The sequence below is a fragment of the Taudactylus pleione genome, unplaced genomic scaffold, assembly GCF_031769625.1.
Source record: "Taudactylus pleione unplaced genomic scaffold, aTauple2 ptg000265l, whole genome shotgun sequence".
In the NCBI taxonomy this organism is placed as follows: Eukaryota; Metazoa; Chordata; class Amphibia; order Anura; family Myobatrachidae; genus Taudactylus; species Taudactylus pleione.
Genome location: NW_028284667.1, coordinates 11,104,831 through 11,124,382, shown reverse-complemented (window position 1 = coordinate 11,124,382; position 19,552 = coordinate 11,104,831). Strand labels below are relative to the sequence as shown.

Sequence of the window (19,552 nt, the reverse complement as noted above, 5' to 3'; positions counted from 1 at the left end):
GGTTGGAGCAACGATGGGAGAAGCGTATTGAAGTAAATAAATGCAATTTGAACTTAAATTTCTCTGTTATTAATGTTCAGGATACCGACTTTTGGATCCACCCTTGTATATCCATTGCAAAATGTAACATAAAATCACATATAAAATTGAACACAAACTCGAACACAACATCCCCAAAATAATACACCTGGTTCATGCTGCTGATTGTAGCATAATTGTTGGGTGTTATGTGTATGTAAGTGCCGGCCCTGTTTGTGGAAATACACGGGACGAAAGACATAGGGGTCCCCCATATTTTGCACAACCAGCACTGGGCATTAAAAATAACAAACCAGCATCACGATACAAATTGGACCCTGAAGAGCTGTATGTTTATACATATACAGCTCATCCCTGCAAGTGACAGGAACCATGAGGGTTCCTGCACTTGTAAGGCCGCCAGCCAATCAATGGCCTTTACTGTAGTACATACTTGCCTACTCTCCCGAAAATCGGGTGCTGCTCCCGGCACCCAGCAAGACTAGGCAAGTCCCCTGGAATTGCCGCAGGCACCCCGCAACACCCCCCCCACACGCCGCAAAAGTGGGCGGATCAGGGTGTGCAATGACGCCATTTGCGCTGAATCACATCATCGTAGCCCCGCCCCCTGCCTTATAATGGTGGTAAAATCAGCATTATAAAGCAGGAGGCGGGGCTACAATGACATGATCACATCGGCACGCCCCGGCTTCGCCTACCTGAACCGTTCCCACCCTTCCTGCTGGACCGACCTGGCTGCAGAAATGTAGGTAAGTATGATGTAGTAACCAGCCGCTGATTGGCTGTGAGTGGCCTTACTGTTAATCAACAGCCAGGCCGCTGATTGGCCTGTCTGATGTCTGATATGTTGTGCATGTGCAATTAGATTTTTTCAGGACTATACATGTGCGTGTCTACAAGGCTATGCATGCACAATAAGCAAAGATGGAGCATTCAGAGCTGTGGCTGGACTTTAGGTATGCATAACACCATCTCCAGCTATGCTTTTTGTTGCTTGAGAAGTTTCCAAAGCAGTTTGCCGCCATAGCTTAGGATGCAAAATTATACCGTATGTTAGGCACACCTGGAGAAGTCGCAGATTTCTCCACTGAATGTTTTTTGTTACATTTGGAGAAACATTAAAATAAACCCTGATTTCAGGAAAAAATACAGAAAAGGGGTTTATTTTCTCTAGATACTGCTGTCCCATGATCCTAAATCTGGCATGAGAAGCAATGGTGTTATACAGAGGTGCAGAGAAGGGGGACGAGCGTGTACTGACCACCCAGGCTTGCTGGAGGGGCCCGGGTACGAGTCACCCCCCCTCCTAGTACTGTCAGCATAGAGAATAACTCAATGTTTATACAGGATTTTAACCATGGTAAATGTACATTTTAATACATTGGGCAATCAGTATCATTGAAACCTCCATATATTTGGTGTGACACTATTGGGTCCTCATTTTTACAAATGGGAAACTACCAACGCAAAGAAATACAGAAACCAGTTCTTGAAGAGTGAGCAGAGAGTTATCTAGGACTGCACAAGCCGGGTTTAATCCAATTATTTTTAAGAAGATGGTAAATTAAGTAAATTACTAACTGTATAAACACATTGCAATTTTGAACTAACACATGCTAAAAGATATTTCAACAGGTTGGGTATGATATTCTGGGGGTGAGCATTCCAACCGTCACAGAATCACAGCAGTCAAAATCTTGACGCATGTTGTTAAGTGTTCTAACCCTAATCCACCCTTCCCACAGCCTAACCCTAACCATCCCCTTTGGCAGCCTAACCCTAACCGCCCCCTCTCTCAGCCTAACCCTAATCGTCCCCATATCGCAGCCCAACTTTCACCCTCCTCTAGTGCCTAACCCTCTCTCCCCGCTGCCTAAACCTAACCTCCCTCCCTAGTGCATAAACCTAACCTCCCCCTCCTGCATCCTAAAAATAACCCTCCCTCCTTAGTGCCTAACCCTTCCCCTAATGCCCAAACTTAACCCTCCCCCTAACCCCAATACTTTCCATCGGAATGGCGGCAGTTAGGCTGCCAGTCAGGTATCGGGATTTCTTCTGCGCCGGAATTCTAAACAATGACATCCTGACTGTCTGTATTATGACCGCATCCCGTTTAAGAGAGCTATAGGGGGGGGATTCAATTAGACCCAAAGACTGCATTTATCGGAGATGTTGCCTAATCATGGGAGGCATGGTCATGCCCCCCTTAGAAAAAAAAACCCACACAAGTAGTATCATCGTCATTTCCTCTCTGTGCCCCTGCTTATTGGGCATTTCTTTTCAGGAGTTCAGCAGGCTCCAAAAAGAAAATGCCCGATAACTATCTGTTTTCGGGCAGGAGCCGGCGTTAACACATAGAATCCGTGAACTTATCACGGATCCTATGTGTATTTGCCCGAAATCAGATATATTTTCAGGCAAATGAAACGGGATCTAATTGAATTGCCCAAAGTGAATTCAGGCGTTAAAGTCCAGTTTTATTCGGGAATAATTGAATTCCCCCCATAGTCTATCATCACCGTCCAACTAAGGACTAGATCTTTTGAATACTGCATCAGGAATCTAAGAATGATGTTACCGCTAACCACTATGCCACTTGTTTGAGTTCCCATAAATGGTATGGTGATCCACTGTTGGGGATCACACCCATTGCTCAATGTGTGCAGGGATATTATATTGAGAAATCCTGTGCAATATTACTATTATGTCATTATGTTTTTTATATTGTTTCAGGATATAAATAAAATGGGTTGAATTAAATATTCAATTGAGATTAGCATATAAATGAATACAGATCATCCTCCCCAAAAAGTGGTGCAACAAATAGGAAAATAAATACAAGAAATTCCCAGACAATGAAAGGTTATTCTGGGTTAAGAAGAATGCAAAATCAGTGTTTGCGATCAACACAGCGAGTTTAAAAAGCTATAAAAATATTTAGCTGGGATTTGTTAGAATAGCACTGGTTTATATACTTTATACATACTTTATATATACATATTATACACAAACTTGCGTATGATGAGTGCAGAGCATATAAGAATAACACACGCAAGAAAACGGATTTTTGCGGCCTAGAGTACATTATTGTTTATGGAAACATAATGTCTTTTTGTCCTAGAACAGCACGTCTCTTCACTGTCAACCATAGGACAAAGGCAGAGCTACAGTCTAATTTAGCAGGTAATTTGCTGAGCTCATTTTCCGACACTAAGAAATTTATATTTTTAGGAATGTTTTGACAAATGCCATGGATACTTCCTCCATTATAATAATCCATCTATCTGAGTATATGGAAGAAACAGGCCCTGCAAATGCAGGACAGCATCACTGGATATGAAAGTCTTCCATAGTGGTCGACATTTTAAATTAACGCCCAGGGTGCAACTGCCGTGTAAAAAGGTTGTGGTTGCTGTTGTTTTGCATTTTAAATAGTCCACTTAATAAATATAGACTTATAAGCCTGTGTAATAAAAATACATAATAATAATATAATGCAAAACACAGATGGTATTGTACTTGCAGTTGGTCAATATTTAAAAACACAGATTTTTCTGAGGATACATTTTAAAACCTCAAACTGCCATGGAAATACTGTAATGCTGTATACACACGTAAAGATTTTCTGTACAACCATCCAACTAGTTGATTGGTTGGAATGAAAATCTGGTAAGGTATGAAAGCAAATGACAATCAGCAATTTGCTCCCAAACGCTGGAAAATGGACAAAAACTGATGTTTGAACAAATTGTTTAGATCAAACATTTAACAAACTTGTCTGACAACCATTTTCATCTGTTTTCTGGCATTTAGGAGCAAATTGCTGATCATCAGTTACTCTCATATCTTACCAGATTTTCATTCCAACCAATCAACTAGTTGGATGGTTGGACAGAAAATCTTTACCTGTGTACCCAGCTTAAGGTATATTCGAAAACTAGATGCAAAAAATCTCAACAAGGGTAAAGCTGAGCATACACTAGACTAACTTTTATCCTATAGATTGTAAGCTTGTGAGCAGGGCCCTCTTACCCTTATGTATGTCATGTATGTATGTCTTTTACAACCCAGTATAATGTTAATCTTGATTCAAATTGTAAAGCGCAACGGAATTTGCTGCGCTATTTAAGAAACTGTTAATAAATAAATAATAAATAAATCCAACCATCCAAATTGTCCAACTATAATGGTGCTCCATTCACCTAACCAACTTTTTCAGCGGACCAGCCAACTTCTCTCCAACTTGTAATGCCACAGAAGTAGCGGACAGTGGGCATGGATTGCTTTTGCGATCGCAGCTGTGATTAGGCACGGGGGTCTGCTGCAAAAATATGCTGACTGCAATTGCAAAGCTGTCGCACAGCCAGTATAGAGATGCCCACTACCGCTATCTCACATCCGTAACACCTTGCAGTCCTGTATACACATCTGTAACATCGAGTAACATCGACCCCTGACACACATTTACAGCAGGTCTGACCTGACGCAGAAACTGCAAATCTTGTTGCACGCAAGCCGGGAGGCTTGCCTGCCTCTCCGGGGGGGCGGGAGCGGCCCCTGATATTCAGGAGGCTCCCGGCCAAATCTGTGGCTTACAATTTTTACACATATTGGCAGGATTATCTGGGGATACGTAGAATACATAAGTGTCGTCATCCGGGGATCCCCCCAGCGGAAGCCCCACATCTTACCTTGTGCCGGCAAGAGGGTACTCCTCCATGGCCCATTTTCCCAGTGATATGTGGGAAGATAGCACAAGAGAGCACAGTCTCTGGCACTGTGCCAGAGACGATGCTTTCACTGCACGGCGCCATGTCACTGGGAAGATGGTGCCAGAGAGTAGGAGGGACCCGTCTGCTGGCACAAGGTAAGTATACTATGGGTGTAGAGTATGGGGTGCAGGCCCTTCCTGGAGCCAGAGGAACGTGTCCACTGCACACCTGCACCCATCATAAATTAATACTTCTGTTAAAATTGTTCACCATCCTCAGCCCCCATCTCCATCCTCAGCCCCCATCTCCATCCTCAGCGACCATCTCCATCCTCAGCCCCCATCTCCATCCTCAGCTCCCATCTCCATCCTCAGCTCCCATCTCCATCCTCAGCTCCCATCTCCATCCTCAGTTCCCATCTCCATCCTCAGCTCCCATCTCCCTCCTCAGCCCCCAACACCATCCTCAGCCCTTATCACCATCCTCAGCCCTTATCACCATCCTCAGTCCTTATCCCCATCCTCAGTCCTTATCCCCATCCTCAGTCCTTATCCCCATCCTCAGTCCTTATCCCCATCCTCAGCTCCCATCAAACTTCCTCAGCCCCCATCAAACTTCCTCAATCACCTTCCTAAGCCCCCATCAAACTTCCTCAATCACCTGCCTAAGCCCCCATCAAACATCCTCAATCACCTTCCTTAGCCCCAGTTCCCTCACCACTGCAGCCTGCCAAGTCAGCTCCTCTTTGTGAAAGTTGCGGGCAGCTGTACCGGATGTGCGGCGCCTGCGACGTGACCTACATATGACATCACGCCACCGCGTTGCTGGCGCCACCTGCAGGTCACATCTGACCAACCTGGCAGAGCACAGACAGCGCTGCCCGGGCCAAGCTACAACATGGAAGATGTGCAGCAGTGGGTATGGGTCCCGGCGGCAGACGCACTGCACCGATTGGAACAGTGAGTCCACGGGCTTATTTTGTGCTCCTGTGGACCTCGGGGCCCCTCTGGATCTTAGGGGCCCGGTACAGGTGTCCCCTTAGACCCCCCTGTCGCCGGGCTGGCAGAGAGAGAGAATGAGATATGGACACTAAAAGAGAGAGCTGGGATTTGTTAGAATAGCACTGGTTTATATACTTTATACATACTTTCTATACACAAAAACTTTCTATACACAGAGAGAATGAAAAAGGCAAAGCGGGTCCGATGCTATGGTGTTCAGCGCTCCCCCTGCAAACTATAAATTTGTGCCCTCCTACAAATATGTCCTCTTGACATGTCTCTTTACAATGCTTCATATTTATACTTATACGAGCAGTATGTTGTAAAATAAGTGATAAGGGGTTAGGGGGATAAGAGTACAATAGTGTGTGCCGGGTTAAAAGGGTAAGGGTACAGCAGTGTGTGCAGGGTTAGGGGGGTAAGGATAAAATACTGAGTGCAAGGTAAGGGTATAGTAGTGGGTGCAGTGTTAGGGGGGCAACTGTACAGTAGTTTGTGCAGGGTTAGGTGATAAGGACATAGCTTTGGGTGCAAAGTTAGGAGGGCAAGGGTACAGTAGTGAGTGAAGAGTTGGGGGCTAAAGATACAATATTGGGTGCAGGGTTATGGGGTAAGGGTACAGTATTGGTAGCAGGGTGAGGGGATAAGGGTACAGTTTTGGTAGCAGGGTGAGGGGATAAGGGTACAGTATTGGTAGCAGGGTGAGGGGATAAGGGTACAGTATTGGTAGCAGGGTGAGGGGATAAGGGTAAAGTGTTGGTAGCAGGGTGAGGGGATAAGGGTACAATATTGGGTGCAGGGTTATGGGGTAAGGGTACAGTATTGGTAGCAGGGTGAGGGGATAAGGGTACAGTATTGGTAGCAGGGTGAGGGGATAAGGGTACAGTATTGGTAGCAGGGTGAGGGGATAAGGGTAAAGTGTTGGAGGATAAGGACACAGTATTGGGTGCAGGGTTATGGGGTTAAGCATACAGTAGTGGATACAGGGTTAGTGGGGAAAGGCCACAGTATTGGGATATAAGGCTGCATAGCGAGTGAGGGTCAGAGTAACAGTGCTGTGACAATAGTATGTGGGTGCAATTCTGAGAAGTTCACAGGACAGGGTAGAATATTGGGGTGGCAGGGGTTTGGAGTAGCTGCAGGGCATTATTGGCAGATGATGTAGTCAAATTTATGCTTCGTAGAGCGGCTTTGATCAACTGTAGATGCTATTATTGTATAGTGAACCATAAGTAGGATCAACAACTGCACAGCAGCAACCAACAGGACATACAGAACAGGACCACAGAGTGCAAAGCGCAGAGTGCCTAAAAATCTGTCCTCAGCTGCAGCACTCAATAAAAACTCAATAAAAACGTCCGTACAAGAACTGTCTGTAGTGAGTTGCATGGATTTCTATGGCCAAGCAGCTACACACAGAATGCTGCCTACTGCCAACTGCAAAGTTTGATAGAGGAAGAATAATTGCAGTGACAGTTTGGAAAGGCCCTTAAAGTTTCAGCATGACAATACCTCCATGCACAAAGTGAAGTCCATCAAGAAATGGTTTGCCAAGTTTGGTGTGGAAAAAATGTATGCCCTTCATAGACCTGACCACATTCTCATCAAACACCTTTGGGATGAATATGAACGCAGACTGTTTGTGAGGGCTTATGGAAAAAGATCAGTGCCCAACCAAACTAAGGGGCCTATTCAATATTAATTTGCGGCGATGGCTACTTAATTATGGTGCAATGACAGCTGCTCCGAAAAGCAACTCAATAGCAGTGTTACTTACTGCAGATGTGCCGGATGACTGCGTATGTACACATGTGCACGGCCGCAGGGCACGAGTGGGAAGGCGGCAGAGGGATCCAATCAGAACCTTCTTTGCAACACCAGACCTCCTTCCCATAGGAAGGAGTGGTGGTCTGAAGATGGCGTTGGTTTACCACAGGTAAATAGTTTTCAGTTTGCAGAATACTAGGTTGCCCCATCAGGCCCCTAATAATCAATGGGCCCCTTACTTAAAACATGTAGAAACTAGTGTTTCCGCATGTATAATGGGGATGATGAATAGGCCCCTAATTGCACTTGTGGCTGAATGGATGTGAATCCCTGCAACCATGTTGCACAGTCTAGTGGAAAGCCTTAACGCAAGAATGGTGACCATTATGGCACCAAAGGGGGAACCTCTTCCCTATTAATGCTCATTGGTTTGGAATGAGATGTTCAACAAGAAAATATGGGTGTGATGTATGAATGAACAAATATGGTTGCCCACGTAATGTTGGTCAGGATATAGGGACAGCAAATTGAGACTGTATTGCCTAAGTCCATCAGTTGGGTGGAATAGAATATCTTTGTTGTCTTTTTATCTGCCAAAAGCACTTTCCCTTTTTTATACACAGCAAGTCATTTGAACTTTAATAACACTTTAGCACTGTGTTATGGGCTTGAGGGTTGATATAAGGTAACCCTGTGAATGGAGAAGCCATGACTAAATTCTAAGGGAATAGAATTTCTCTGCAGAAAAGGCCAAAGTATGAAGTACGGTGGTACAGTCTTCAAATTATGCCTATTGCTTCTTTATTCAACGGAATGCAATTTGCAGAATTTATTCTGCAAAATGCTTTGCACTGCAATTATTGTAGCCACATAATGAGTTAAGCAAATAGACCTATTCCCTCCTATTGCATATGCAATTTTACTATGGAAGTGTACACTGTAATGTAAAGCTTGCTGATGCCTATGACAGCTGGAGATAAAACAATTCATTCCCACAATCCACATGGGCCAAAAACTGAGCATGCTAACATAGATGTGACAAACTAGTTTTTTTTTTATCTTTGTTCAAGAAAATTCGACCATGTTAAAAAAAATCAAAGTTATGTTAATATATCAGCATATACTGTCACATCTATCTGCTGTTCATGCACTTTTCAGCTGCTAACACATGAACGCCCTATTCAAATTAGGATGAATGGTTTCTTCTAGGCTTTTTCCACAGTTGCATTCTAAATGTTTATAACGTGTTTAAAATATTACAACATGGCATGGCATATTTCTCATGCACTGACGTGTGCTACCAGCACAAGAAATTGTACTGGTAAAAGCAGAACACATGAACAAGTTTAAAAAAAATAAAATATATCTAAAGAGTGGATTAGTTCACATTTGCCTACACTACCAGAAATGTTGTTTCATCCCAGAAGAGCAAGTTACCATCCTGCATTCTCCCTCCACAATGGGTAAAATGAGGGGATGGATGATGCAATTATCAGTGCATTGCCGTGGGAGGCGGGTCAGTGTGAATTGAGTTGTTATGGCTCCTCCTTCACAGTGCAACACTGTGAATCTTAGCACAAGCAGAGCAGGGGCATATTGAGAGAGGAAGGGGCCCGCGCGTACATTCCCCGTCCCTCCTTTCTCCCCGGTTGCAGTCAGGAGTCTACTGTACATGCGCAGGTCACCGGGAAAATGGCCTACTTCGCATGCGCAAAATGCCGGAAAAATGGCAGCAGTGGTCATTTTCCAGGCGTTTTGTGTAGCGCTACTCCGTGGGACTTAATAGGGGTAAGTATAAAAAAAAATAAGTATGGGTTCAGGGTGTGCAGTGCGGGCCCCCCTGGATCCAGAGGCCCATGTGCATCGCACACCCTGCACCCATTATAAATACGCCCCTGATGCAAAGGCAGCAAGCCACGGTGACACGATTCACTGAGTGGATCCCACATTTCCCTTCCGGGAAGTCTCAAACACAATCACAGCCTGTAAAATGCTAGTTAGAAGCTGATTGGTTAGTACTTTATCTCTCTCCATGGTTTGATAAATCTCCCCCCCCCCTCCCAGATTGGAGAGAAATAGTCAGCAATTATGTCTAATGCTGGCCATGCACTAGTGCGATTTTGGGCCTATTGCCCAATTTTAGACGGTTGTACGAAGAATCGCATGGAAATCATGTAGTTTTTAGGTAGGATACGATCCGATGCGCGCTCGCCCCGATCTTAAAACGTATCGTATGACCATATGTACAGCCCATATTATCTATTGTAATCGTATGCAGATCGTGCTGTGTATTTGTGCATGCGATGCATCGTGCGTTCGACCGGTGTCATTTCAGTGCCATTTGAAGAAGTGTGTGTTCAATGACCTTCCCTCCTGACTGCAGATCGATCGTATCGTATGTACATCGTGTGTCAATCGTGCGTCAATCGTGCGTCCGGGACTGCCAGGGAGTTCAAGGGAAATCGTAAGATGAATCTCATCTTATGCAGGTCCTACTAGTGTATGGCCAGCATTAGTTTCAAACCATTTTAGCCATATTGACACCACTTCTGTGCAAACGAGCCCTAAAAGCTGAAAGCAATCACTAAATGGCTGACCTTATGCAACCATGGGAGACGGTAAGATGTTCCGCTGAACACATATAAACAATTAATGAACAGAAATTATAATTCAAAGCATTTCAACCAACACATAATTTCTATATTTTACTTAGAAAGATGACCGTTTTCCAACAAAGCCCTAGGGACTGCAGTATATCTTGGGAAGCTAAGGAGCAGTTCATCTGACCCCATGTCTGTTGCTTTACAACTTTACATTTCTTATTTCAAAACATATAAATAGCTTCTATTCTACACTATATTTCTGCTGCCTCTTTGTAGACATATTACTGTACACAGACATTCTAAAAAAAAAATGTGCTTTCTAAAATGTGCTATCACAGCATAGAACTTAAAGAGGACCTGACATTTCTACAGAATAGCACATTAGGTGGAACGCCCCAAGTAATGACAAGTAAGCAATACATTTATGCCAATGTTTTAAAAGACAACTTGTATTTTAGATTTATTGATCCTTTAAAAAAGTTCAGCATTAAAAATTGCAGAATAACTAATAATTATCTACTGCTGAACTAATAAGGATTCCGGCGATAACAGAAGACAAATATTTAGTAATAACCATGAAAAGCAGCAATTTCCTTACCTTTGGGAATAGTTATTTGGCAACTTAAGTCAAAATCTTGCTGTAGACGGTAAAATGCCACTTCCTGCAGCCGTGCACGCTCCAGTTCAGATACGCTTTGTATGGGAACCGATTTCAACCGGACACTACGCCCAGACATGCTGTTCCATGTAAAATCACCCTATTGGAAAATAAATAAAAACACATTAATCTTTGTAAAACATATTTTATACTGTACATAACATTGCCTGTCTGTACAACAACAGTGAAATGTTAGAAGCATATAAAATTGGTGAAAGGGCTGAATTGTTTTATAAAACTTAAAGTGGTTTAACTAAGTATTTCAGATATGTGAGTTTGAGGATTAAATAAATAACCTTAACAACAACAATCTAAATAATAATCAATGGTGATCTGTCCGATCTCCGTCAGAGACGGGACAGATCACCGTGATAGGGGAGGAGTAAGTAACGTGGTAGGTGACCTGGATCCATATTACTGCATTATCGCTCATTAAAAGTAACATTATTTTGTTTTGATAATAAACGCATGCATTGTCTTTTTAATAGTTAATACAAGCCCAGACTACCTGTAGCTGAACAGCTGAAACCATTTGTCCCAATTTCAGTTAACTGACTGAGTCATCACATCTATTTCATTCTAAACTTGTAAAATGACCATAAGCCAGACTTCTGTTTCTCCAAAAGGTTCTGCACTACAATGCAGTTTAGGATTTAAAGCTTTGTAATAGGAAAACCAACTCTCAAATATACAGAATGCTAAATATTTCTGTGATTTGCTCAGCATTTTATTCTTCATTAAAGATTGACCTGGAAAAGTAGTCAAGCAATATATACTGACTGTGCATGAATAAGGTCACAGTGAGAAAGCAGTCTTGTTGTGAACGTTACATATCTATTTATAAAAGTGCCACGTTATAGGCCTGGTGCAGAATTGAATGAAAATCAGGTGTGTGGACTGTGTGCTTCTGTAGTGTGTGTACAGAAATAAATGTGTATATTCACTCGTATGCAGAACTGTACGCATATTGTAGTGCGCCTGCCTCCTATTTGGGCACACAGGCCCAGATTTATGAGTGAGTGATATTCTTGTTATCACTCATTACTAATATTAAATGGTGCTCTAACCAATCAGCTCCTGTCATTTTTCAAACACATGACAGTTAGGAACTGATTGGTTGAAGCACCATTTAATATTAGTAAAGAGTAATATCACTCGTTGATAAATCTGGATCTTGGTTTGCTACTTCATCATCATCATCACTGCACACTAGAACCAACCCTGCTGTACTGGGTGCCAAAACAATGCCTGAAAACATGTGCATTTATGCTTACTTCCAGGTCTTTGTAACCACAGTTCTGTTGACACTCCCTCTCTGAACTTGCTTATAGAAGTCTATGGTGCCATTGATAATTAATACATCCCACCTTTGGGTGGGATGTATTAATTATCAATGGCACCATAGACTTCTATAAGCAACCTCATCTATTGCCTATCAGGGAGAAGCTCCAGAGGCTGGAGCTTGCTGCATACGGGCACATAACAGCTCCATAGAATCTTTTGGGGCTTGCTGTGCCATGGGCGTAAATACCATAGGTGCAAGAGGGTGCAGCTGCTATGGGGCCCATCTTCCTTGTCAAAGTTACATGTGTTATATACATTTCTCACCACTGGGTAGAAATATATCCGATATCTGCTGCATTTAAAAACATATGGGGATCAATATGTATTGCTGTAAACCTCCGAAAAAGGCAGTTTTCTTAGGTTTTACCGAACTACTCCATTTATAAGAGTGACACTTCCTGCCCTATGTGAGAACTCCCCATTATGCCTTTTTGGTCATATAAGAATACGGTTTAAATCTGTACTACTCTGCATCACCCATGCTTGCGTACACACTGGGCCTGATTCAGACCCGGACGCTATTTGCGGACGGTCGTTCCAAAAAAGGGGCCGGCTATTTAAATTAAGTGCTCGCTCTTTGCGGTTTTGTTGACGCCTCTATGTCTGAGCGAACGAAAAATGCGCTCGCTATTTTGTAAAGACGCCCCTTTGCCGTTCGCATCAGACGTCATCTCCGGTATTTATTAGATTAATCGGGAACATCGAAATGCATCTGAACTGCTTGCAGTGCTTGTGGTAGCTTTTTCCTACCGCTATCACTGCGAGCAGTTCAGGCTAAAAGACAACCAAGTGACGTGGTCGATGATGCTCCTTTACTAATTAGGCACTCCCATTAAACACCCTTTTCACCGTTAGGCACGCCTGCGTTCGGATCTCCACTCCCCCATTTTCAAGCACCTTCCCCTGTTACCACCCACAAACGGGTGGTCAATCAAATTCTGTCAATCAAATTAGCAGCCCCTCGTTGTTTTGCAAGCGCACGATTTCCGACCGCAATGACTGGTTTGCATATGCGCATTACGACCCATACGCATGCGCAGTTGTGCGAACATCGCTCAGAGCGAACGAGCAGCTGCTTACGAGCGGCTCTGAATCAGGCCCACTGTTTCAGAGCAAGCGCACAGTGAAAACGTAAGATAAGTTCCACATCACAGGCGTACGTACGAATCTACATCAGCCACTGTATTTAGGACATATTTCAGTACAAAATGTATTTCGCTCTAGTTAAAAGAACATTTGAAAGAAAAGTTAGCTGAATGTAAAAAATGACTGTAGCAACAATTCCTAGGATACTTGAATGCACCATGTAATTTAATCTAAAATACATTTATTTTTCTTAGCATCATACATACAGACAAAGTTTGTTTTAAAAATACACTTGAAACTTTAATATAAGCAGTGAATCAGGACATTTGTTTAAGTGTTTAGATAAAGTGTGATGTTTTGCCAGAAATAAGGATTGAGATGAGACCCACAATACATGAAAAATGATACACACAAGCGCAAGAGAGTCTAGAAAACAGGCCCTTATGCACATTTAACACATCTACAGTAAGAAATACATTTCCTGTGGTTAATAGAAGAATAACATTATTGAACTTTGCCTATGTTTTCATATTATAGGACATTATGAAAATCTGTGAGTCTGACATTCTTCATGGTAAGTCAGAATGCATAATGTACAATATTAAATGCAAACATTCACACCTACTAGCAGTGAAGGCATGACCGCATACATTTTTTAGGGGTCTATTTATCAATGGCACATAAGGCTTAAATACTGCAAAACCGTGAGTTATCAATCCCCCTTTCTGGTTGGGACAATCTTCGCAGTAGCCTTCAGCAGGGCACATGTTGCCTCATGCAAAGCATTGTAAAGACTATTCATTATGGGTAACGGTTTCTAAGTTAACGAAGTCATTATTAGTTTTGTATTATTTTGTTTATTCCTATACTCCCAAATTCTCTTGAGTTCATATCCGTGATTATTAAGAAAGAGGTGCTGCTACCAAACTTATGTTGTTATAACCATTACATTAAAGAATAAGTATGAGATTGGATGGCGCACTCTAGGAGCACTAACTGTGCATCATCCAATCTCATATTTTTTATTTAATGTAATGATAAAACATATGCAATAATAATTACTATAAAAATAATAACTGATCACATGTGTTTAGGGTGGCATGGCCAGGGCCGGTTATAACCTTTGTGGAGCTCAGGGCAAAAGTTTCCTTTGACGTCCTGAGCTCTGGGGATGTGGCCATATCGGGGGCGTGGCCGTGACCATACAAAAAAAAAAAAGACAAAGAAAAGGCTTATTGCGGGGCTGCACAGGGGAGGGGGTGCCATTTGCCTAATTCTTACCTTGTGAAGGCCGCTTTAGATAGGGTGATGATCTGGTGTGCCAATGTAATTATAAACTGTCATTGACACTGACCGTTCCGACAGCTGCAGCTGTCATGCCGTTGATGTTGCTGGTCACAGAGCCGAAAAGACGGAGAGCGCAAAACAAATAATACATGCAGGCACTGTCTGGACCTGCTTCACCAAGATAATGGTCGATGCAGGTCCAGACAATTACAGATTGTTAGCCATGTGATCATACATCTCCCCCTCAGTTTTAACAGTGGATCACTTTTTCAGCAGAGTATAAAAAGCTCTAAAAATGTGACATGAGCATTTCCATATACGCTATCATAAATGGAAATTTGGGAAAAAGTTTGCTAATAAAAATGTTGAAATGTTATCCAGTGACAAAATAATATATTTTATTTATAGAGAGGACAGTGCTAGTAAATGATTCTGTAATTATTATAATTTACTTTTATTGTCTTTAGTTCATTGATGCATGTATGTACACACAACTAAACACCATATTCTCACTGTCAGGACTGCGACTATTTCAGTACATAAAGATAGACTACTTTGCCAAAGTTCCATTGTGGTCGTTGGAGGAGCTATCCTGCTTGCTGGCATGCTTTTCATTCAGGGGATAGAGTATTAAAGTGATCAACCGTTTCCCAGGTGTCGTCAGGTTGTGGGATTCCTAGATTGCTCATTATTTCAAACCTGATTCCATTTGGGTCACATGTTCTGAAACTTCCTATGGATCACAGACCTCTAGTATAAAGCCTGTTACTAACTGTGTCTCAGTGTCTGTGCAACGTTGCTTTCAGGTCTTTTCTTGGACTCCTGCCAGATCCCCGCTGTGCCTGTGGATTGCTGTGGACTTTGTTGTATTCCAGATGAACTTCTGATGTCAGTCACCCGCTGCAATACAGGGCCCAGCATTCCTATTGCCTAAGTATTGCTTAATTGCTCCATCACTGCAGTTTCACCATTTTGCTGCACTATTTACTTTGCCTGTTGTTTTTTCCGTTCCTGTGGATATTGAACTCATCCTTGTTACAGTTGTCAACTGCACCATTACAGTGTCATTTTTGCATCATGGGGCTCAACCCCGCTCCGAACCCTAGCCACACTACAGGGCCCAACCCTGCTACAATCTTCTCCGCATCATGGGGCTCAACCCCGCTACAATCTTCTCCATATCACGGGGCTCAACCCCGCTCCAAACCCTAGCTACATTACAGGGCTCAACCCTGCTATAGTCTTCTCCGCATCACGGGGCTCAACCCCGCTCCGTACTCTAGCCACGTTGCAGGGCTCAACCCCGCTCCGTACTCTAGCCATGTTGCAGGGCTCAACCCTGTTCTGGAATTTCATCGCCTTACAGGGTTTAACCCTGCTCCGTCTTCATTATACCACAAGGCTCAAGTTTGCTTCATCTCTCACTGCATCGCAGGTCTCGGCCCTGTCCTGGAACTATATTATTCTGCAGAGCTCGCTCTGCTCCGGATTTCCATTACTACAGGGTTCTACCCTGGCCAAGGTCCTCAATGCCATCCTGAGGTGTTAGCCTCATATTGGACTCTGAGTTCTCTACCAAGTTAGTTCTTATATGTTAAAGACTGCATATTTATTTGGGGATTCTCTCCTATACTTATGATTGCATATATGGATCTCTGTGCTGTTTGAGACTTTATATGAGACCTTGCTGATTATAATTATTTTGTGAATAAATTCTATTATACTTTTATCCTGTGCTACTGAGTTTTATGGAAAGGTCATTCCTAAGACCACCCCAGTTTATTGTGCCTAGTAGGCCTGCCTCCCTCCAGGAGTCTCAAGTGTCGGCAGCCGTGACACTCACAGAAGCAAACATGAAAATATTGTATTCTTTCACCAACTTTAACATGTATACCAGTATAAAATACTATAACAATAAAAAAGTTGAGGTCAGAACACAAAAATGTATGAAAGAGAGCAATGCACCACACACAGGCAGATACATTACAATTTAATATCAAATAAAGGAGAACTGCACTAATTTTTACAAACACGCAACTTGTTTATTTGCGTATATATAAATTAATCGTTTGTTCTTGGAAAACAAGTTAAATTGAGGGGACTTTACACCTCATTCTAAAGGGGGGGGTGAATTTGTAATTAGTATGGAAATAATTAAACTGATGTTTTAATGCATGACATTAAATGTTTTAATTTAAAATAAAAATGAAAGCAGCAATTACACAGAAGGATCTTTGATTAAATAGCGAATTAAATACCTTTTAAGCATATATCAGATAGTAATTGTTCTTAGCTATACTTCTACAAACTATTATCTCCATTTCAATGCACCTGTGGAGGTCAAACAAGTATGTCATGTGATGGCAGAGGTGGATGAAGCTAGGGATAACTTAAGTGTGCAGAACAAACGCAAAACACATTGTGTTAAATGTAATAGCCTGCGAGTGCCAGGCAGCTGCAGGATGTGGATTATGTAGCCACTAGATTTAAAGTGGCAATTTTATAGAATGATGTTTTTGCCTTTTAAAAAATTGCCACTTTAAATCTAGGGGCTAAATCACTGACATCTTGCGGCTACCTACAACTCACACTATACCACATTAACTGACCGCCAGATACATACTGTGATGACAGAGGGGGTGAGGGAATGGTTACTGAATGATTGGTGCCATAATAATTATGTGGAAGTTTGTTCTACTAATAATAAAACTGTGCACATCATTTTGTGGCACATTGGGCAGTTGGGATTATTTACACACAAGAATTGTCATGCTTTTTTTTGTTAAAAAAAATAGCATGGAAAGAGATATAGTTCATGAGTTGTTACTTGCGCATTTTGGTTATTGTACTGTAGACAGATTAGATACAGTACGTAATTGCAGCAGAGCTAATGACTCTGACATTTCTGAGCAGATATGGTAGAAAGGAGAATTGGTATTATTTTAAGGGAGGAATTCAAAATTAACTTCTCCATGACAACATGAAATTTAGTTCATGAAATATTATGAAACATCAGTAATTAAAACAATATTAGAAAATAGAGCCTGAAGCTAGCTGCTGATTGATATAACTATTTAAACTAGAGCTCTGATTGCCAACATTTGTTAAATTAGTGTTCCCAGATGTGTTTTGTTCACGTTTTGTTCCTGTCTTAATGTGTGGTACAGATGTGTAACCGCTAAGCTAATGATAATTTGCGTTGGCTAACCTAAGGGTACCCAGCATATTAGGAACAGCAGTATATCATACTTGCCTACTCTACAGGGACTGCCGGGAGCCACCCAAAGATCTGGTGTCGCTCCCGGCACCCCGCAAGATTAGGTCTGTCCTCCGCACACACCCTTCCCCCGCGTCAGCACGTGAAAGTGAGTGGTTCAGGGGGCGATGGTGCAATTTGTGCTGAATTGCGTCATTGTAGCCTCGCCCCCTGCTTTACAATGCTGTTAATATTGGCATTATAAAGCAAATGGCGGGACCGTAATGACATGATTGCGTTAGCACCCCCCCCCCGCTCCGCCCACGTAAACCGCCCTCACCCTCTCTGCTGCTCCTGGAGGGGGCTGCCAGAATGTTGGGAAATATGCGGTATATGCTAGGGACGCCACAAGTTCACCACATATCATAGTAACTAGACTGGTTTCACTAAGAAACTGCTGACTAACAAAAGAGTGGCCAGATACAGTCAGCGCTCAGATGTACCAGTACAGAGTCAAACATAGTACCTCAGCACAGCTTCTGAAAGAGTAATCAAGGCAAAACCAATGCAGTCAGAACAAGGCAGATTGAGACACTGGAAACTGAGTAGAGAGTTATATGATTGATAGCACCATAACTGTGATCAGTGTATGGTCAGTTTATAGCCATAACCTAACATATGAGTTACCATCTCCACCAAGTGTGGGAATATCTATATAATAATCCTGTAAGGTTTATCCAGTCTCCTACATACATGTGCAGTATGAGTGGTTGGCTCGCTCTTGCCCTTCAATAACTCCCACTTCTAGAGTTATGGGAAAGAGCCTGTCCAGAAAGGAAGACCCACCGGGAAGGGGTAAGCATGCAGTCATGGGAGGGAGAGATGGGGGCAGCGGGACAGAATGGGGGGCAGGGCATAAGAAAGCAGCGGACAGAGATGGAGCGGGATAGAGCGGAGGTGAGATGGGGTGAAGCAGCGGGCAGAGAGGGACAGACCAGAGTAGCAGATAGAGTGCAGGGGCAGTGGCAGACTGAAGTGATGCCGGGTAGTTTAATTAAAATGTCCAAAAGTCTACAGTATATCTACTTTTCAATCCATCTTGAGATAAGAAAAACACAATTATCAGAGCAATTTATCATTGCTCAACTGTCTACACAGGGTTTGCAAAAAGTTGAATATTATTGCCCCTAAAAAATAAAGTTTGCACTATTAATACCAGTGGCAAATGTTTACACTGCCAGGTTCTGCCCCATAAGTGTTCTTGAGTGTACAAGTCAGGTCAGATATGGACGAAGGAGGCAGAGGATTCCTCTTGACACTCTGGAACCTCTTTCCATTGGAGTCAAGATTGATAAATTGTCCCTATACACTGTATGGTGACCACATGGTGCATCAATTTTTAAATGAATGCAGGTGATATGTATCTGTGATATCTCATTCGTTAATACCTTCATAAATAGCTACAAACCTTCAAATTGCATTAATCATACAGGGACTGTTTCGCATTAACTATCAGGGCCGGAGACTTTGCTAAACAGGCTCCTATATCACTAAAGATACATGGAAGAGATACGTATACCCTACCATGTAGAGTAGGCACAGGCAACCAGTAGTGTAATCTTTATATTATTGGCTTGGTGATTTTTTATCTGGACATTGCAATAAGAACGTTCCAGGACTGAAAAAGTCTCACTGCTACAGTTAACTAATTAGTGGGATTGGTCAATTTATGTAGGAATCGGTATGATTTACCGCCGGACCCATGCCATGCAGTTGGAATCCCAACAGCGGCATCCCGGCAGAGAAGGAAATCCTGATCGTCCTAAGGTAACTATAGACTAACCTATTTCTACCCCCTA

General features: G+C 42.6%; 1 protein-coding gene across 1 annotated transcript in view; it reads right to left on the bottom strand.

Moving 5' to 3' along the window:
* The window catches only part of ARHGAP6 (Rho GTPase activating protein 6), a 295,952-nt gene that overhangs the window by 85,504 nt on the left and 190,896 nt on the right, over positions 1–19,552 (bottom strand). The window contains exon 2 of the mRNA XM_088481200.1: positions 10,721–10,880. Within this exon, the coding sequence (XP_088337326.1) occupies positions 10,721–10,880 (160 nt within the window). The remainder of the gene's footprint in view (positions 1–10,720; positions 10,881–19,552) is intronic.